The following is a 22,236-nucleotide window of genomic DNA, read 5'->3' on the forward strand; positions in this document are numbered from 1 at the left end:
CAGCTCTTACCGCAAGAGCTGTCCCTTGCATGAATAACGGCATATGTTATAGCATATGCCGTTATTAAAAATGCGGTAGCCAGCGATAATGGGCGCGGATGTTACAACATCCCGCCCCCTTCCTCCCAGATATTCTCACTTGCTGCTGTTTGCACTCTGTCTCTCCTCTTTCTTATTCACTCCTTTTACCTGAAGCCCTCTCTACCTGACCACTGCTCTCTTTCACTCCTCTATCTTTTCACAGTCTTTCTCGACACTTGCTTTGTCTCTCAATCTTTCTTAGACCCACGTGAGAAGCATTATTTTAGTGACAGTGGGGGGGGGGGGCTTCAACATCTTGTTATGGGGCCCATAAAGTTGTAATTACGCCTCTGGTTGAAGGGTTGCCCCTGCTGCTGCTACTGAAATAAATACACTGACATAGTAAATAGTGTATTATAAGGGGAATATTTGACCCCCCCCCCCAGTGTATACCGTGGATTACACCTCTAGAGGTCTGATGAGGGGGAAGTAGGATACAATACCTGCAGTTACATGATATAACGGTGTAAATCCCACTGTAATAGGAACAATAGCGCTGACAGAGGCCAAAGCGAGGCTCCCAATGTCCAATACATGGGTTATCTTCTCTCCGATCATTGAATGATTTCGGCCCATACGTTACCATGTGACTGGATTATATGCAAAAATGCGACAAGGATGTTCGGATTGCGGCAGGATGGGGGGGATGGGGGGGGGTGGGGCGGTGATAGCTAATCAGAGATTTTTCACTGCTCAAACAGAATCACCCCCATAGTGTGATAGCTTCAGGTCTGACACTCGGTAACACTACAGAAACTCCTTTATTTCCAGCTTTCTGCAAAAATGTTCTCAATCATAGAATCTTGGAAGGAGAGAAATGTGTCTGTGCCTGTCTGTGTCTGTGCCTGTGTGTGTCTGTGCCTGTCTGTGTCTGTGCCTGTCTGTGTCTGTGCCTGTCTGTGCCTGTCTGTGTGTGTGCCTGTCTGTGTCTGTGCCTGTCTGTGTCTGTGCCTGTCTGTGTCTGTGCCTGTCTGTGTCTGTGTATAATATCAGTGTTTATACAGGAGATTAGTGATGCTTATAAGCGATATTCTCTCCCCACAGGCGCAGTTACCATCTCTGTGGTGCAGGACCCTCCGCACCTCGTCCTGTCAGTGGGTCAGACCGCGCAGATGTCCTGTAACATTACACATGCCGGGAACATAAAGATTTTACATCGTTACTGGAATATAAATAGTACATTGGTAAATTCCACTGTGCTGCAAAACAGTTCTAGAGTCACCGTTCTGTCCAACAACCTGGTCATCGCCCCAGTCACCACCAACGACACCGGACTCTACATCTGCATGGGCCGAGACTCTCACCTCAAACTGTACATAGGAAATGGGACACACCTCCTGGTCACGGGTAAGGCATTAACCATTCCTTGGCATGGGCATAGAGTGCCCCTTCACCCAGTACCTGTCCCACTAATCCCAGGTCTTGTCCTACTTGGACAATGGGGGGGACGGGGACTTTGCTGAGAGGAATATTTATTTTAGCTGTCTCTTAACCCGTTATGGTTCAAACCTTTTGGGCTGAGGGGCTTTACCTTCGCGATAACTCACCCAATATCTCCTGCATACGCACAATAAAACACAATGGGAGAAATGTACTAAGAATACGGATATTGCCGTCGTATGTCATTTACAAATTCGTATTCAAGAGGCAAATTTACAAAGCAGTCGTATTTGACTGATTCGTATTTGCCGATGTCATATGGATTTGTATTTAGCGGCCATATATGACCGCTAAATCTGAATTCGTATCGGCAGCCTGCACGGATCAGTCAGATCTGTGCAGGCTGCAGTGTAAAAAAAATTGGAAAAATAAGTAAATAATAAGAAAAAATGGCGTGGGTTCCTACCCCCCCCCCCCCCCCCCCCACAGCCATAATCAGCCCCAGGCTCAAAGAGCCGGTCCTGGTTTTAAAAAATCAGGGAACCAAACAAGTAGGGGTTCCCCGTTATTTTTCAAACCAACACCAGGCCCAAGGCTAGTTCTGGTTCCAAAAATACGGGGGGAAAAAATGAGTGGGGGGCTCCCGTATTTTGTGAACCAGCACAGGTCCAACCAGCAGGGTAATGCCACAGCTGGGGGACACTTATTATATAAGGTCTCGCGGCCAAAGCATTACCCCCTGACTGTTAAGCCTGGGCAGGGGTCCTGGGAAAACAAAAAACGACCATCGCGACACCACACAGGACTCAGGAGAAGCCGCAAGATGTCTTTGTTTGCATCCTGCGGCTCCACCTCATGAATACCGCTGAATGTAAACTCACATCCCGCATCTCCGCCTGACAGTCTTGTCTGGTGTCGCGTGTCAGTTTGTTTTTTGCCAAGTCCCTGGATGCCTACTTGGACCGAAGATAATGTGATCTAGGCCGGGGAACCCCCGTAAGTTTGGATTGCTTCCACAAATACCCTCATTGTATTTCTTCAAGCCCAGCGGACGGATGGAGGGACACCTACCTACGTGCCAAGGTACAGTAGGTAAGTATTTGGATGAAAGGGCTAAGAGTGTACTAAAGTTTTATTTTTCTGGTGTGAGTGTTTTTTTTTTTTTTTTTTTTTAACTATTGCTTCTGCTGTGAAACTATGAGTCCCAGCAAGCCCATTAATAGACCGCATGCTGGAACTTGTGGTTCTCCAAGTCCCAGTATCTGATCCAGGCTTGCAGAGACTTAGGAGTTCCACATCAGAACCCAATGTTTTTCTATTTTTTACACACAGATCAACCCAGTACCCACAGCCCAGGAGTACAGGGGACAGCCCCAGGCTTCAGCCTGGGCTGGAAAGTTCTGGAGGGGGGGACCCCTTCATTTGGGGGGGTCCCCACTTCCCCAGGATCCTTGTCCAGGCTGACTGGTCAGGGGGTAATATTTTGGCCGCGGGACCTTATATAATAAGTGTCCCCCGGCTGTGGCATTACCCTGCTGGCTGGTTGGGTCTGGTGCTGGGGACTCCTACTCATTTTGTCCCTCGCATTTTGGGAACCAGGACCGGCCCTTGGACTTGGTTCTGGTTTAAAAAAATACAGGTAAACCCTACTTGTTTGGTTCCCAGATTTTTAAAAACAGGACTGGCTCTGTGAGCTGGAGCTGGTCATGCCTGTGGGGGGGGACCCCACGCCATTTTTTTTTCTTTCTGACTGATCCATGCAGGCTTCTGCCAAATACACCTGGAAAAGGAAGTGTATTTACCAGGCATAGTTTACCAGTAATTAGCGGCCGTAAGCCACTAATTAATCTTTTGAATAGTGATTCATATTCATATTCTGTCGATGGTTTATGCATTCGTAAATACGAATACAAATGTGCCTTGAATACAAATACGAATTGTTGTATTTTTGGCATAGTAAATGCCAAAAATAAAAATATGCCTTAAAAATATATATGTACTAAAACGAATATGAATATTTTAGCAATATTTGGCTTAGTAAATTTCCCCCAATCGCTTCTAAGTGTAAAGTACAGCAGGACACATTCTAGAGCACTTTCCTAGATATCACCACCACCTATCCCACCTGGAAATGTTACACAGAGGAGAAAGTACAGCAGGACACACCACAGAGCACTCTACTAGATACTGTATCACCACCACCCATCACAGCTGAAATCCCCCTCCAGAACACGACAAAGCATACGATGTATGCTGTCGTATTAATTCGTATTAAGAATTCGAATGCAACTTTTTGCATTCGTATTCTTAGTAAATTTCCCCCTTTGTGTAGTCTGTTCGTGAAATTATGTCTTCTGTTATTATGTGTGAAATCAATGTATTTCTTATATACTGGTGAACTATTGGTGACCCAGGGAGGTTGGGTCCACTGGCGTAACTACAGCACCGCAGCCCCCGCGGTCGCGGGGAGGCGCTGGGTAAGTGCGGGCGCCGGGGGGCTGCGGTGCTATCGTAATGCCCCATCCCCGCAGCGTTACCTATATTCGCTGCGGCGGTCCCGGCTCCCCTGGCTATTGCGACGGGCTACCATAAAATGTCCGCCCCCATATAGCAGCCAGTTCTTTAAAACTGTCTGCTGTATGGGGGCGGCCATTTTGTGATGGTCCGTGTTTCATATCAGAATGAAGCCAGGATGGGAGCCGGGACCAGCGCAGCGAATACAGGTAAGTATGCGGGGGATGGGGGGTTGGGGGGGCATCGGCGTCAGGAGTGGTGGTGGGGTGAGGGGGGGGGGCGCGTGTTTTATTATCGGCGGGGGGGCGCCAAAATTATAGTTACGCTGCTGGTTGGGTCTGTATTCCCTCAGAGTGACTATATGTAGAATTCTCTGAAGTTAAATTGTCCAATAAGATCTGAGACCCCTCAAGAGAGGTCAGAGATTTTCTCCCTCCTCCAGTACAGATCTCTTATCAGTGAAGCCTGTCTGTTATGCATCTCACTGGATAAGGAATGGGTACCAATCACTTTGAAAATAGCAGACAAATTCTTCTTGTAAAAGATGAATTATCTAGGGACATTCACTAGGTCCAGCAGGGAAATGGTCAGAATCCCAAGGGTGGGAGGGATTAGGGAGCCTGCAGGTATAACGGCTTCTCTTGTCCCTGTGTTTTTTTTGGTACTTCTTGGGGGAACAGCAAGCTGGCTGGAAGCGATCCATTTGTTTCAGGTGGAAATCCCCCACCACCTCTTCCAGCTGGAAGTATTACACAAAGGAGAAAGTACAGCAGAACACACCATAAAGCACTATCCTTGATATCACCACCATTTATCACAGCTGTAAGTGTTACACAGAGAATAAAGTATAGGACACACCACTATCCTAGATATCACCACCACCTCTTCCACACAGGAGAAAGTACAGCAGAATACATTGTAGAGCACTATCCTAGATATCACCACCACTTATTACAGCTGGAAGTATTACACAGAGTAAAAAGTACAGCAAGACTCATCATAGAGCACTATCCTAGATGCCATCACCACCTATCCCAGCTGGAAGTGTCACACAGAGGAGAAAGTACCGTAGGACGCATTCTAGAGCACTATCCTAGATATCAACACTATTTATCCCAGCTGTGTTACACAGAGGAGAAAGTTCAGCAGGACACACCCTAGAACCCTATCCAAGATATCACCATCACCTATCCCCGCTGGATGTGTTACACACAGGAGAAAGTACAGCAGGATGCATCCTAGAGCACAATCCTAGATATCACCATCACCTATCCCATCTGGAAGTGTTACACACAGGAGAAAGTACAGCAGGACACACCTTAGAACTCTATCATAGATATAACCACCACCTATTCGAGGTGAAAGTGTAACACACAAGAGTACACTTCCTAAATACACACTGAGTATTAAACATCCTAGCATCTGATGTGTGTGACCTCTAGCATGTATATACTGTACATCATATTTCAAGACTTACTAACTAAACCTGAAATAAAGACTCAGAGACTTAGGTTTGGCAGAAATTGTTAGCTGATTTATTTGAGCACTTTTAAGCTAGATTAATTTATTAATAATTAATTAATGGTGGCCCAGAAAGAACGGCTAATTAACTAAGCTCCACCCACACAATCTGCATACGTAATAAAGCCTACCCTAACAAGCGGTATCCGCTCGACCTACTGCATCAGGGTGGGGTCACTGTCCCCGAGCGGGTGATCCAACGAAGGCCAATGAGAGGCGAGTGCACCGAAAAAAAAAAATATATACGTAGCATCATCATTTGAATAAGAACTAATTCTATTCACCTGCCATTCTTTCCCGCCAAAGCGGGGACTCTGAGCCCAGAATCCCAAACCCCGCCACCAACCTAACGCAACTGAGCTACCACCAAAAACAGATCCTCCAAGAAAAATAACAATCCATCCCTAACCAAATGCACCCCATCAGGCCGGAAGAGATGATGGCACCAAAACCTAATCCTCTCTTGTGGGACAACAGCACCTCTGGCAGCTAGAACCCACCATGCCACAGCCGAGTTAAGTTGCTTCCGAGCCTCCTCAAACGCCTTACAATTCCTAGCATTTCTCAAACAGAGTCGGGGAACAATAAATGACCAAACAAGGTGCTGAAAGGCCAAGCTGTATCAAAGGCTGCAAGAACACTCAAGATCAAGGCACACAGCTCTAATTGGGACATTTTCCCAAGATCGTTGCCTCCCAGATGGAAGTACCAGGACCTCAGGCAACCCGTACTGGTGGACGTTCACCTCCAAAGAACGCCTTAAACTCATGCCAGGACATCCCCCGAACTCCAAGACACCAGACCAGCAGGGAGAATTTGCAAACCAGCTGAGGCCCAGCCAGCTGCCTAATACACAAAGGAATGCCCAACTATGCATACCCTGAGCCTATCACTCCCCACACCTATAAAGGAGAAACTGTAAGAGGAGACTAATAGTATTTATATTAAAGGGTGACCTAAATATAATTGGAGGATCTGCCAAAAATAAAAATAAATTTTTCTGTTGTAGCACAACTCTAGGTACTCTAGGACATGCTCCAATACCAATTGAAGCCATACCAGGAAACAAAAAGAGGAAGAGACAAACAGGGGGAGGGCAAGGTAATGGAAGGGAATAAGGAAAACACGGTGTACTCGGCCGGAGAAAAAACGACTGGACCTGCTGAGGAACACTTAATTGAGACTATAGCCGAATCAGAGTAATCAAATTCAGTCCGTCAGTTCAGGCAAAAAGCGAGAAAACGCCGGACGCTGGCAAAGCGTAGCTAATAACCGAGTAGGATGGACAAGGATGGGGGAATAAACAAATGACGTCAATCAACCACAGGCATACAGAGCGCAAGGACCTGCTGTTACGATCCAGGGAGTAACTTATGATCCTGAAGCCGCCCAGAATGGGTGGAGCCCCTGACCTCTACACTAACTCTATTGACCTTCTCTGACAGGTGACCACAGACTGCAAAATGCTAGGCTTCGCCTATAACCGCCACGTCTGAAAGGCTAGCTCCGGTGCAGCCAGGTGTTACGTGGTGACAAGTCTGTGGCGACCGCCAGAGATAGGTCCAAGAGGAAATCTGACTAAGATGGTAACCCAAACTGGATAACAGAATTATCCGGAATACTAAAACTATGAATCCCTATCTGGACTAGAATACAGAATAAATATACGAAACAAGAAAGATACCATAAAGAAAACACAGCGACTCCGTCGCAACCCAACCAAGCGACCCTTGTCGCAAAAATACCTTGTGACCTCGTCACAAAACGGTGAAGTTGTGCACAACCGGGTGTGCCGTAAGCAGCTTAAAGGCCAATTCACATGGATCCCTGCCACATCAGAGCCCCTGAGCCATACGACCGCACCATGTCAAGCGCCTCGTCGAATGACGGATAAGCCACAAGCAAAAACCCATGAGAATAGCATCGCTGTGTCAAACCGAATCTTCGAGGAGCCTGTCTCGGGACAATGCCCACTGGCGAGATGACCAGATCCGCCACTGGGGTGTGTGGAAAGGGACCTGCCATGCGCCCCAATTGCTCCTCCTAATCCACTTCCCAGAAAAGAACCTCAGGGAGGATCCTAGCGGACCGAAGGCTATAACAGGAACCTCCCGCACTCCCCCCCCCCGTACGGGAAGCTGCAAACCAGCTGTAAAAAATGTCACCCCATTCGGGAATAGCTGAAGCCAATTGGCCAATGGTTTCCACCCGGACCGGAGTATGGGCCCTAACTAATGGAGCCGGCTCCAGTGGGCTTGGGGTCCGTGGCTGCAACCGCCATCCTCCCCATCCCCTGGAGGGGAGGCCACCATGAAAGCATATGGATACAGGGTGACTGCCAGAGCAATGAATTCGGACCTTCGTAAAGCGGCACCACTGACCCAGCGTGCGCGGCCCGGGAGGGAAGCGCCCGCCCGCAGCAGCCTCAGCCGCAGAGAGTATACTGTATGGCTGCTGGGCCGTCGCTGGAGCAGGGCAATATCCCTCTGCCTCATCTAGATGCACCCTGGCCACTTCCATCCGCACCTCTACATACTAGCATCCAAAATCCATGATGTGAAGGCCTGAGTACGGAGGAACTGTCCATCTATGTGCGCGTCCGGCCTGTCTTCTAGATAACATGCCAGACATGCAGAAATCGGCCAGCCAAATTATCATAAGGCCGAAACTCATCGTCCCCTATGCCGCCCTTAACTATATCGGCCCTAAAATCCTTCTTCGGCTCGTGACCGAGACTGAACAAGTCCACGAAGTCCCCTCTCCAACTTGAACCCTACAGCTCTCTATTAGACCACGCATAAAAGGTGTAGTCACAGCGCCTCTGCCCGGTAGATTGCGCCACCTCCATTCCCTGCGCGAGAACGATGGGTCTTGTGGGTCTTGTGGGGGACAAGACCCAGCCTAACCATCAGAGGAAACCTCACCTGCCGACTCCGGACGCTCGGCCCAAGTATCGTCATCATCGACACCATCCTCCACTCCATGCCTATTGCAGACAATACGTTATTCAAATAATATAACTGGAAATATAAAGCTTATTGAATCTTCAGGAGTTGATCTTTGGTTTAAAAACCAAAACCTTGTCCTTAAAATTTTCCATTTTTAGTAACCTGATTAGTCCCTACCCACCCCACCCCACCCCCACCCCCGGGAGAGTAGGCAGGTATGGACTAGACCACTAAAAATGTATTGCTGGATAAGGAACTGGCTGCAGGACAGAGAACAGAGGGTGTTTGTACACAGAGCTTTTTCAAGCTGGATACCAGTACTGAGCAGGGGACCACAGGGTTCGGTGCTGAGGCCTCTTCTATTTAACATATTCATCAATGATATAGAAGACGGAATATCAGCAGTGTATCCATCTTTGCAGATGACCCAAAACTGTTTAGGGTGATTAGAACGGTGGAAGTTTTCTCCACACTACACAGGGATTAGAATGATTGAGGTTATCTCCACACTACAGAGGGATTTCAGCAACTAAAGTAGTGGGTAGATAAATGGAAAATGAGTTTCAGTGTTGATAAATGTAAGGTTATGTACTTACAGCACTCTATAAGGCACTGGTTAGACCTCATCTGGAATTCTGTACGTAGTTCTGGGCCCCACACTACAGAATGGACATTATAGAGCTGGAAAAATTCCAGAGAAGGCAACCAAACTGATAAGAGGGATGGAGGCGGTAACCTATGACAAAAGATCAACCAAACGAGGAATGTTTACACTAGAATAGAGGCGTTTAAGAGGAGACATGCTTAACATGTACAATTATATCAGGTGGCAACATAACAAACTATCAGGTACCATCTTTGCTTTGAGGGCAGAGACTAGGACACATGGGCATGTGCTCAGACTGGAGGAAAATAGATTCTGTGCCATTAGGAGGAAAGGCTTCTTTATAGTTAGGGCAGTTGTTCGGTGTGCTGCTGCTGGTTTTGTTATGAAGCTGTTGCTAAGCAACCTGGCCTGGGTTTTCTGTGCAGCAGTACACCTGCACTGAATTTCTCATTCTCTGGTTACCCTTTATTAGGGATTCTGACCAGCTGCTCCCTGCTGGTTATACTTCCTGTTTAGTTCCCCAGTGAGTTGAGCAGGTGCTTCTCACTGTGCAGTTCTTTGGTTCAGTTTTTCAGCCTTCGTTCCTAACCGTGTGTCTGCAGTCCAGACTCCTGCCTCTTGTCTTCCCATAGATTCCACTGGTGCCTTGTCCCTCCATAAGTCCTGGCGGCACTTAAGTTGGGAGGACATAATTTGCCCCTTCAAACATGGCTGTTTTAGGTGAGGCCTTAGCACCGCAGGTATCCGGTGGTTTCTAGGGGAACAATAGAGTTAGCTGTCAGAGTAGGGTGCTGTGACCCTTACCTATATTGGTCACAGCTTGGTTTTCGTTATTCCCATATTCCATTTTATACATCCATACCCTTGTTATGTGATTTGCATCCTCACCTCTATGCTGCTGGTTATTATTATCAGTTACTCTTGTTTGTCCTGTGTCCCATATTCAGTTTAGTTTATGTTATTTGTTAATCCTGATCATCCTGCAACTGCTCCAGGTACCTTATTAGCTATAGTTCCCTGTTCTATCCCTATAAAAAAGGGGTAAATCCTAACAGCAGTGAGGGTATGGAACTCCCTATGCTGTTAAGATTAACCCCTATTCATTAAATACATTCAAAATTAGGTTGGACAGACATTTACTGGGAAAAAAAACACCCAGGGGTAGAACCCATATTTGGTATTTAGCCCAAAGCTACAACAGGTAGTCTATATTACAGGGTGTATCACAGCTAGGCCATACACCTTAGCTGGATCTGCAAAAAAGGTTGAACTTGACAGAAGAATGTCTTTTTTCAACCTCAACTACTATGTTCATATGTTCCAATGTTGTTCTGTCGCTATGTTACTATGTTGCTATGTTACAATATTACTTTGTAGACTGTATGTTATTACTCGGTCCGGTGCTTGTGACTCGGTCACACTCCCTGTTCTTGGCCTGGTGCCGCTAGCCAGGGAGTCCAGATAGACCCTGTTAGTTAGATCATCCTCTTGGTCCTGTCCCTGACGGTCGCTGTAGGTTTGTACCATCCTAAAACCTGGTTGCATTGGGGTCGGAGCGGGCTTAACTCTAAAGGAGAAGCCTAGCACCTCGCAACCTACGGTCACCTGTCAGGGATGGCCAATAGAGTCAGAGTAGGGTTTTGCCGTGGCCGTTCTAAACAGCGGTCCCGGCTGAGGGCTCAGCCCACCACCATCATCCACACGTGCCTGTCGCGGTACTCCAACGGTGGGGTCACACCCAGATCCCTAACAGAAGGTTCTGTTGTTATTGTGATGATTTCATTGTAACTATCCTCATTATTACAGTTCCCACAGGTGAGACCACGGACTCTGCTCATCATCATCATCATCATCCTCACCATTATCTGTACTTACTACTACTCATCCCACTACTGTCCCTGCCGCTTCTTCTCTGCTGGAAACATTTGTCCAGGAAAGGTGAGAAATCCACGTTCATCGTTTCCACACATACAGGTGGAGCCGCTTTTGTTCCACCCGGGGTGTGCCCAGCAGATGGGCATAGACAAGGACGCGCAAACATCTAATGCGCTCGTGTCCCATTGCCGAGAATGGGACACCCGAGCATCTTGTGAGCGTGCGCCCCATTCTGGTGGACAGGGCAGGGGCGGCGAAGACTGGCGGGGGCTGGTGATCTCATAGCCAGGAGCCACTCCAAAGAGTATTCGTAGGGCCTGATTCAATATCATTCAGAAGGGGACATATTCGGCCCGTTCCGATGTCGGAGTGTCATGTGCATACCCCAACCACTAACGGCTTTGGCGAGATACACACTGTTTGTTGCGGGGAGGGAGGGCCGGGGGTGGACAGCGGCAGAAATGGAGCTTGCCAATGGGAATGCAGGTGGGCCGATGCCTAATGGGGGTGTGCGGCTGGCGTCACAGGACATCAGCAGGAGAAATCATTTGGTGGTTGGTGACCATGCCTGCTATCGGACACATGGGAGGGATGTGTTAGCGCACACATCCCCACCCATGGTATCGGGGGGATATGTGGCGGGGGTGGGCGTTAGGCGAGCGGTGTTTCAGCGATTGGTAAGCACCAATTTCTGCTGCTTACCAAACCAACGCCCCCATAGCGCTGATCTGATACATGAGCCTGACCCCCCCATTACCCACGTTCTTTGTCCCCACAGGAAGCCAGACGCCAGAGACATCTGATGTGAGAGAGGAAAGTGGCCGACAGGTCGGTATAAGATGATGAAACTGAGACGCATACTGCTGTCCTATAAACCATCATTTACCTCACAGCCAGCGTAGTACAGCTCCGGAATACTCAGCCAGCGTAGTACAGCTCCGGAATACTCAGCCAGGGTAGTACAGCTCCGGAATACTCAGCCAGCGTAGTACAGCTCCGGAATACTCAGCCAGAGTAATACAGCTCCGGAATACTCAGCCAGCGTAGTACAGCTCCGGAATACTCAGCCAGCGTAGTACAGCTCCGGAATACTCAGTCAGCGTAGTACAGCTCTGCAATGCTCAGCCAGCGTAGTACAGCTCCGGAATACTCAGTCAGCGTGATACAGCTCCGGAATGCTCAGCCAGCGTAGTACAGCTCTGCAATGCTCAGCCAGCGTAGCACATATCCGTAATACTCAGCCAGCGTAGCACATCTCCGGAATACTCAGCCAGCGTAGTACAGCTCTGGAATACTCAGCCAGTGTAGTACAGCTCTGGAATACTCATCCAGCGTAGTACAGCTCCGGAATACTCAGCCAGCGTGATACAGCTCCGGAATACTCAGCCAGCGTGATACAGCTCCGGAATACTCAGCCAGCGTGATACAGCTCCGGCATACTCAGCCAGTGTGATACATCTCCGGAATACTCAGCCAGCGTGATACAGCTCCGGAATACTCAGCCAGCGTAGTACAGCTCTGGAATACTCAGCCAGCGTGATACAGCTCTGGAATACTCAGCCAGCGTAGTACAGCTCTGGAATACTCATCCAGCGTAGTACAGCTCCGGAATACTCAGCCAGCGTGATACAGCTCCGGAATACTCAGCCAGCGTGATACAGCTCCGGAATACTCAGCCAGCGTGATACAGCTCCGGCATACTCAGCCAGTGTGATACATCTCCGGAATACTCAGCCAGCGTGATACAGCTCCGGAATACTCAGCCAGCGTGATACAGCTCCGGAATACTCAGCCAGTGTGATACATCTCCGGAATACTCAGCCAGCATGATAAAGCTCCGGAATTCTCACCCAGTGTAATACAGCTCCGGAATTCTCACCCAATGTAATACAGCTCCAGAATACTCAGCCAGCTCAAAAAAAACGTTTAAACAAGATGGGAAACCCAAATCATTTGCCGCACATAAAGAATGTAATAAGAAATGTAAAAATACAATCAAGATGGCTAAATTAGAGACTGAACGTAAAATAGCCGCAGATAGCAAATCTAATCCCTTAAAATTCTACATTTACTGTATATAAATGGGAAGCGGTTAAGGAAGGAAAATTTAGGCCCACTAAAAATAAGCAGGGTCCCCTGGTAATAGAAGGAGAAGAGAAAGCGGAATTATTCAATGTATTTTTTGCTTCGGTATTTACAAGGGAGGAATTTTCAGAAGATCTCCCACAGATTAAATGCTCGGCTCTTGATTGCTTCCAAACTGTATGTTTGAGTGAGGAAATAGTCACAAATAGATTACAGAACCTAAATAGTAACAAATCTCCTGGCCCGGACGAAATACACCCTAGGATACTAAAAGAATTGAGTTCTGTACTAACACTACCATTATATCTGATATTCGAGGAATCAATAAACTCGGGGACGGTACCAAGGGACTGGCGCATAGCTAATGTAGTACCAATATGTAAGAAAGGTAGCAAAACTAACCCTGAGAATTATAGACCAGTCAGCCTTACATCCATTGTGTGGAAAATATAAGAAGGAATAATAAGAGATAGTATCCAAAATTTCAACAAGAGAAGGTGAGAAGTAAGGTTCAGCATGGGTTCGTCAAAAATAGATCATGTCAGACTAATGTAATTAGCTTCTATGAGGAAGTCAGTAGGGGGCTGGATTTAGGGAAATCTGTTGATGTAATACTGCTTGATTTCACTAAAACTTTTGACACAGTGCTTCATAAAAGGTTATTAATGAAACTAGGTAATTTAGGGTTGGGAGATAAAATTTGTAATACGGTTAAAAACTGGTTGCACAATCCGGGACAGAGAGTGGTGATAAATGGCCTGGCTTGGGTAAGGTCCATAGTGGAGTCCAGCAAGGTTCAATATTGGGACCCACCTTGTTTAATATATTAATTATATTTAATACATTCATAAATGATATAGGAAGTGACAGTGAGTAATATTGCAATATTTGCAGAAGACACAAAATTGAGTAAGGAAATTAACTCAGGAGAGGATGTGGAAACACTACAAAGTGACTAAATTAAACTGGAAAGGTGGAAAATACAGTTTAACATTAAGAAATGTAAAGTGATTCATTATGGAAACAAAAATGAACAAGCTACTTATAGGCTAAATGGAGTTATTATAGGGAATTCTGCTGTAGAGGACTTGGGGGTTTCATAGATGAAAAATTGGGTAATAGTGCACACAGTGTAATACAGCTACAAAAAATATATACACAAGGTATATCGGGCGCAAATAAATATAAAAATATATGTATAATTTAAAGCATAAAATAATTAATATAATTATGGATTAGCCACAGTTTTAATTTATTATCGGGCTGCTCCCACAAGAAAAATTCAACAAGGAAAACTAAATATTTATAATTTAAGAGAGCGCACTGAGTTGAATAAATAATTATTTAATGTATATAAGAAAATGTATTAACATTTCACATGTATATTTGCACACATAGATAACAATTTATTATAAAGATAGAAAATAATAATAGTAAAAATCAATATTCAAGTTAAATATAAAAGCAAAACATATGTCCAGCAGCATCCACAGTTAACCTATAAATATATCCACTTTAGTTTGGCTCTTACCCACTTTGTATAGCGTCACAGTCTATTCAGGTGGGGAGCCTCTAGTGTCCTAATCTCTGAAGTTTTTGAACGGAGCCCAAGATAGGCACCGGGGGACAAGCTCCTTAATCTTTGTTATATAGGAGTATTCCTTTAAATCTTTGGGGATCTCAATTTGGAAATAAAAAGTCTCCTTTATATATATATATGGTGTCCGCTGTATAATGGGTGTAGGGACGTAAGCGAAGTTAGAGCTATGTAGTGGGGGTGGGGGTGATTTGATCGATAAACGGCTCTCCTCCGCAGATCATAAACTCTGGAAGGATCTCTAACAGGTGACTACCCCCGATCTGTGCAGACTGGCTTCTGTCATCAGAATGACCCAATTCTGGATCCTAAAGGGACGGCCTGGCTGTAGGTTCCAAGAGAGGAGCTACCACGATAGGGACCAGCAAACCTCCTGAGAGAACAATCCGCTGCACCCTGATGTGGTAGTGTGAACCATTCCATTTGGCCAGAATTTCCCACTGCAGTGGACATATTCCACCATCTCGAAGGTCGTGACCATCGAGCTCAGCACTCGCATACATACAGGCATGAATGGAGACACTCTTGTGTTTGAGAAGATCCCGTATTCTGGATGGGAGGATGTGGAGTCTGTCCGTTGGTAGGATAACCTTCTGAAGCCTGGAATCCAAGAGAACCCTTAGATGGACCATCAGCTGGGATGGAATGAGAGCAGATTTGGACCAGCTGATAATCCAGCTGTGCCGCTGTAGAAGGGTCGCTGCTTGCTGGATGTGATCCAGGAGCTCCTCCATAAACTGAGCCAACAGAAGGAGGTCGTCTAAATAAGGGAGAATTCTGACTCCCTGTTGTTGGAGATTTTCTGCCATGACTGCCATGATTTTCTTGAATACACCAGGTGCAGTCGAAAGACCAAAAGACAGTGCACAAAACTGAAAGTGCTCGCCCAGCAGAGCAAAGCGCAGGAACTGTTGATGGTCTGGACGAATTTGTACATGAAAGTAGGCATCCTGAATATCCAGGGATGCCAGGAAGTCTCCCGGTTCCAAGGCCAGGATGATGGAATGTAGGGATTCCTTCAGAAACTTCAAATTTCAGAGGAAGGGAGAGGTATAAATTCAGAGGGAGTTGAGGTTAAGTATTGGTCGATATGCCCCACTGGGTTTTGAACCAGGAAGAGGCATAGAACCCCAGGCCGGTTGTGTTGGGGGAACCTGTACAACGACCCTGGAATGAAGGAGGAACTGAATGGAGTCTCTAAAGGCCCTTGCTTTGACGGGATCCTTCGGAAACCTATTGGAAAATAATTGAGAGGGGGGACGTTGGTGAAACATCACGGCCCCAACCATCTGTTGTCATGTCCAGCCACACTGCTGAAAATTGCAGCAGGTCCACCCCATCAAGCCGCTGGCTTGTCTGACTGCTTGGGCTCCAGATGACGGGTAGAGCAGGCCTATCTCCCTCATTGCTTAGGAGTTCTGGAGGGCTGAGGCTGTGATCTGGGGAATGGTTGTCCACGTGCCTTACCCTGTGGGCGAAAGTACCAAAAGGAAGCAGTATGGGGTCAAGGCCCCACAGTGGAAGGCAGAAAAGTTGTCTTAGATGCCGCCATTGTAGCTACTATGGTGTCCAGTTCTGTACCAAAGACAATTGTCCCAGTAAAGGGCAAAGATTCCAAGCCTTCTTTGAGTCTAAGTCCGCTCACCAAGAATGGAGCCGCAAGGCCCGTCTGGCTGAGATTGTGGAAGCGGAAATCTTAGAAGTGAGAACCCCCTCATCCAAGGCAGCTTCCCCCAAATAAGAGGCAGCCTGTTGGACATGACATGCCAAAAGTAGTAGCTCCTCGTGAGGAGTGCCGTCAGATAGTCCTCTGACCAGGGAGTCAGCCCAATTCGTGAGAGCCTTATCGGCCCGCGCTGAAGACAAGGCCGGTCTAGCGACAACGCCTGCGTGTGCATAAATTGTCTTTAGAAAGTTTTATAATTTTCTGTCGGTGGCCTCTTTCAAGGAAGTGATATTAGGGATGGACAAAGTAGAGGCCCTTAACAAGCGGGCTACGTGTGCATTCACTGGGGAGGAATTTTCCATTTAACCCTATCCTCCGGGGGAGGGGATAAAGTGTGGAAAATCTTTTAGGAAGCTGAAATTTATGATGTCCTTCAGCTGGTCAGATCTAGGGAAAAGGGAGGACACTTTCATTTTACGCTTAAAAACAAGGCCCTTGGTCACCAGAACCTTCATCTCCCATGTCCAAAGTTTCCCTAACCGCTTTAACCAAGGCCTCCACATCTATGCCAGGGGCCCTCCTGAGGATTTGAGGTAATTTTAACCTCAGCAGATATAGACCCTGATTCCTCATGCTCAAAATCGGTGTCAGTGAGGAGGGTCGTAGTGGAGCAATGACCGACGTTTAGATGGCTTTTTGCTCAGCATCTGCTGTAAGCCCTGAACAGAAGCAGTTAGGGAGCTAACCCAGGGGGGATCCAGCATAGGGGACAAGCCTCCCTGGACCGAGGTGGAAGGAGCCTCCCTGGACCGAGGTGGAAGGAGCCTCCCTGGACCGAGGTGGAAGGAGCCACTTGTGGAGCAGGCTGTGCAGGGGGAGCAGATGTAAGACGGTCCACCAGCTGCGTCATGACCTGAGTGAGGGAAGAGGCCCATGCCGGCTCATTAATAGATGAGGCAGCTGAAAGCTCCCGCTGACGTGTAGGACAGCATGTGTATAGGTTGTCATATACCTCATCATGAGGGGACAAACCCGTGGCACACGGTGTGCAAGTGCGCAGCACAGAAGCTCCCGCCTATTTAGGTGCTTTACCTCTGGACATATTAATGGGAGGTAAACTAACAACTCAGCACCCGGTACACTAAGGCGGTGTGAGGAATAGCTGAGCAATGCGCTGCAGGCGCAGGGTAGGGACTGAAGTGAAAGCTAGCACCCACTCAGCAGCCCTAACCTGCAGCAGAACATACAATGCAAGAATAATAATAAATTCAGCAGCTGACCAGAACCCCAAGGGTGGCAGGAGGGAGGAAGCAAGTATAGCCTGGCCCGTGGAGAAGAGGTACACTGGGGATAGCCTGAGTTCTCCGGATGGTGCAACAATGGCCGTACCATGTGGTATGCAGGGAGGAAGAGGGGAGGAAAAAGCCTGCAGCGGGAAACTCTCAGTGAGTTAGTGCCTTCAGATCTGGGGGAGGGGCCATCGGATTGAGCCTGCTTGTCCAGTGAAAAATACATAGAAAATAAAATGGCCCCCCCTCCCTTTCCCCCCTGTTATGATGGCGCTGCACCTGCCGCACCAAATGAAAAACTTATTGCCTGGAGGCGGGGAGGGGGGGGGGGAAACCTTTGTTCCTGGAGGCAAAACATTGAACTACTTTGGTGCCTGCCATGTCCATCAACCTATACCCAGCATAGCCCTGTGTATACCCAGCATAGCCCTCTGTATACCCAACCTATACCCAGCATAGCGCTGTGTATACCCAACCTATACCCAGCATAGCCCTGTGTATACCCAACTTATACCCAGCATAGCCCTGTGTATACCCAGCATAGCCCTGTGTATACCCAGCATAGCCCTGTGTATACCCAACGTATACCCAGCATAGCCCTATGTATACCCAACCTATTCCCAGCATAGCCCTGTGTATACCCAACCTATACCCAGCATAGCCCTGTGTATACCCAACCTATACCCAGCATAGCCCTGTGGATACCCAACCTATACCCAGCATAGCCCTGTGTATGTATACCCAACCTATTCCCAGCATAGCCCTGTGTATACCCAACCTATACCCAGCATAGCCCTGTATATACCTAACCTATACCCAGCATAGCCCTGTGTATACCCAACCTATACCCAGCATAGCCCTGTGTATACCCAGCATAGCCCTATGTATACCCAGCATAGCCCTGTGTATACCCAACCTATACCCAGCATAGCCCTGTGTATACCCAACCTATACCCAGCATACTGTAGCCCTGTGTATACCCAACCTATACCCAGCATAGCCCTGTGTATACCCAACCTATACCCAGCATAGCCCTGTGTATACCCAACCTATACACACCATAGCCCTGTGTATACCCGACCTATACCCAGCATAGCCCTGTGTATACCCGACAAATACCCAGCATAGCCCTGTGTATACCCGACCTATACCCAGCATAGCCCTGTGTATACCCAACCTATACCCAGCATAGCCCTGTGTATACCCAACCTATACCCAGCATAGCCCTGTGTATACCCAACCTATACCCAGCATAGCCCTGTGTATACCCAACCTATACCCAGCATAGCCCTGTGTATACCCAACCTATACTCAGCATAGCCCTGTGTATACCCAACCTATACCCAGCATAGCCCTGTGTATACCCAGCATAGCACTGTGTATACCCAGCATAGCCCTGTGTATACCAACCTATACCCAGCATAGCCCTGTGTATACCCAACCTATACCCAGCATAGCCCTGTGTATACCCAACCTATGCCCAGCATAGCCCTGTGTATACCCAACCTATACCCAGCATAGCCCTGTGTATACCTAACCTATACCCAGCATAGCCCTGTGTATACCCAACCTATACCCAGCATAGCCCTGTGTATACCCGACCTATACCAAGCATAGCCCTGTGTATACCCGACCTATACCCAGCATAGCCCTGTGTATACCCAGCATAGCCCTATGTATACCCAACCTATACCCAGCATAGCCCTGTGTATACCCAACCTATACCCAGCATAGCCCTGTGTATACCCAGCATAGCCCTGTGTATACCCAACCTATGCCCAGCATAACCCTGTGTATACCCAGCATAGCCCTGTGTATACCCAACCTATACCCAGCATAGCCCTGTGGATACCCAACCTATACCCAGCATAGCCCTGTGTATACCCAACCTATACCCAGCATAGCCCTGTGGATACCCAACCTATACCCAGCATAGCCCTGTGTATACCCAACCTATTCCCAGCATAGCCATGTGTATACCCAACCTACGCCCAGCATAGCCCTGTGTATATCCAGCATAGCCCTGTGTATACCCAACCTATACCCAGCATAGCCCTGTGTATACCCAACCTATACCCAGCATAGCCCTGTGTATACCCAACCTATACCCAGCATAGCCCTGTGTATACCCAACCTATACCCAGCATAGCCCTGTGTATACACAACCTATACCCAGCATAGCCCTGTGTATACCAAGCATAGCCCTATGTATACCCAACCTATACCCAGCATAGCCCTGTGTATACCCAACCTATGCCCAGCATAACCCTGTGTATACCCAGCATAGCCCTGTGTATACCCAACCTATTCCCAGTATAGCCATGTGTATACCCAACCTATACCCAGCATACTGTAGCCCTGTGTATACCCAACCTATACCCAGCATAGCCCTGTGTATACCCAACCTATACCCAGCATAGCCCTGTGTATACCCAACCTATACCCAGCATAGCCCTGTGTATACCCAACCTATACCCAGCATAGCCCTGTGTATACCCAACCTATTACCAGCATAGCCATGTGTATACCCAACCTATACCCAGCATAGCCCTGTGTATACCCAACCTATACCCAGCATAGCCCTGTGTATACACAACCTATACCCACCATAGTCCTATGTATACCCAACCTATACCCAGCATAGCCCTGTGTATACCCAACCTATACCCAGCATAGCCCTGTGTATACCCAGTATAGCCCTGTGTATGCCCAGCATAACCCTGTGTATACCCAGCATAGCCCTGTGTATACCCAACCTATACCCAGCATAGCCCTGTGTATACCCAACCTATACCCAGCATAGCCCTGTGGATACCCAACCTATACCCAGCATAGCCCTGTGTATACCCAACCTATTCCCAGCATAGCCATGTGTATACCCAACCTACACCCAGCATAGCCCTGTGTATATCCAGCATAGCCCTGTGTATACCCAACCTATACCCAGCATAGCCCTATGTATACCCAACCTATACCCAGCATAGCCCTGTGTATACCCAACCTATACCCAGCATAGCCCTGTGTATACCCAACCTATACCCAGCATAGCCCTGTATACCCAACCTATACCCAGCATAGCCCTGTGTATACCCAGCATAGCCCTATGTATACCCAACCTATACCCAGCATAGCCCTGTGTATACCCAACCTATACCCAGCATAGCCCTGTGTATACCCAACCTATGCCCAGCATAACCCTGTGTATACCCAGCATAGCCCTTTGTATACCCAACCTATTCCCAGTATAGCCATGTGTATACCCAACCTATACCCAGCATACTGTAGCCCTGTGTATACCCAACCTATACCCAGCATAGCCCTGTGTATACCCAACCTATACCCAGCATAGCCCTGTGTATACCCAACCTATACCCAGCATAGCCCTGTGGATACCCAACCCATACCCAGCATAGCCCTGTGTATACCCAACCTACACCCAGCATAGCCCTGTGTATACCCAGCATAGCCCTGTGTATACCCAACCTATACCCAGCATAGCCCTGTGTATACCCAACCTATACCCAGCATAGCCCTGTGTATACCCAACCCATACCCAGCATAACCCTGTGTATACACAACCTATACCCAGCATAGCCCTGTGTATACCCAACCTACACCCATCATAGCCCTGTGTATATCCAGCATAGCCCTGTGTATACCCAACCTATACCCAGCATAGCCCTGTGTATACCCAACCTATACCCAGCATAGCCCTGTGTATACACAACCTATACCCAGCATAGCCCTATGTATACCCAACCTATACCCAGCATAGCCCTGTGTATACCCAACCTATGCCCAGCATAGCCCTGTGTATACCCAACCTATGCCCAGCATAACCCTTTGTATACCCAGCATAGCCCTGTGTATACCCCACCTATTCCCAGTATAGCCATGTGTATACCCAACCTATACCCAGCATACTGTAGCCCTGTGTATACCCAACCTATACCCAGCATAGCCCTGTGTATACCCAACCTATACCCAGCATAGCCCTGTGTATACCCAACCTATACCCAGCATAGCCCTGTGTATACCCAACCTATACCCAGCATAGCCCTGTGTATACCCAACCTATTCCCAGCATAGCCATGTGTATACCCAACCTATACCCAGCATAGCCCTGTGTATATCCAACCTATACCCAGCATAGCCCTGTGTATACCCAACCTATACCCAGCATAGCCCTGTGTATACCCAACGTATACCCAGCATAGCCCTGTGTATACCCAACCTATTCCCAGCATAGCCCTGTGTATACCCAACCTATACCCAGCATAGCCCTGTGTATACCCAACCTATACCCAGCATAGCCCTGTGTATGCCCAACCTATACCCAGCATAGCCCTGTGTATACCCAACCTATACCCAGCATAGCCCTGTGTATACACAACCTATACCCAGCATAGCCCTGTGTATACCAAGCATAGCCCTATGTATACCCAACCTATACCCAGCATAGCCCTGTGTATACCCAACCTATGCCCAGCATAACCCTGTGTATACCCAGCATAGCCCTGTGTATACCCAACCTATTCCCAGCATAGCCATGTGTATACCCAACCTATACCCAGCATAGCCCTGTGTATATCCAACCTATACCCAGCATAGCCCTGCGTATACCCAACCTATACCCAGCATAGCCCTGTGTATACCCAACGTATACCCAGCAT

The 22,236-nt window shown here is 47.8% G+C and overlaps 1 protein-coding gene across 1 annotated transcript in view; it reads left to right on the forward strand.

The window, feature by feature from the left end:
* The window catches only part of LOC146058650 (uncharacterized), an 81,388-nt gene that overhangs the window by 56,567 nt on the left and 2,585 nt on the right, over positions 1-22,236 (forward strand). The window contains exons 3-5 of the mRNA XM_083170922.1: positions 1,126-1,428; positions 10,858-10,989; positions 11,705-11,754. Coding sequence (XP_083027048.1) covers positions 1,126-1,428; positions 10,858-10,989; positions 11,705-11,754 — 485 coding nt within the window. The remainder of the gene's footprint in view (positions 1-1,125; positions 1,429-10,857; positions 10,990-11,704; positions 11,755-22,236) is intronic.

The sequence above is a fragment of the Crinia signifera genome, chromosome 2, assembly GCF_055691185.1.
Source record: "Crinia signifera chromosome 2, ASM5569118v1, whole genome shotgun sequence".
Lineage (NCBI taxonomy): Eukaryota > Metazoa > Chordata > Amphibia > Anura > Myobatrachidae > Crinia > Crinia signifera.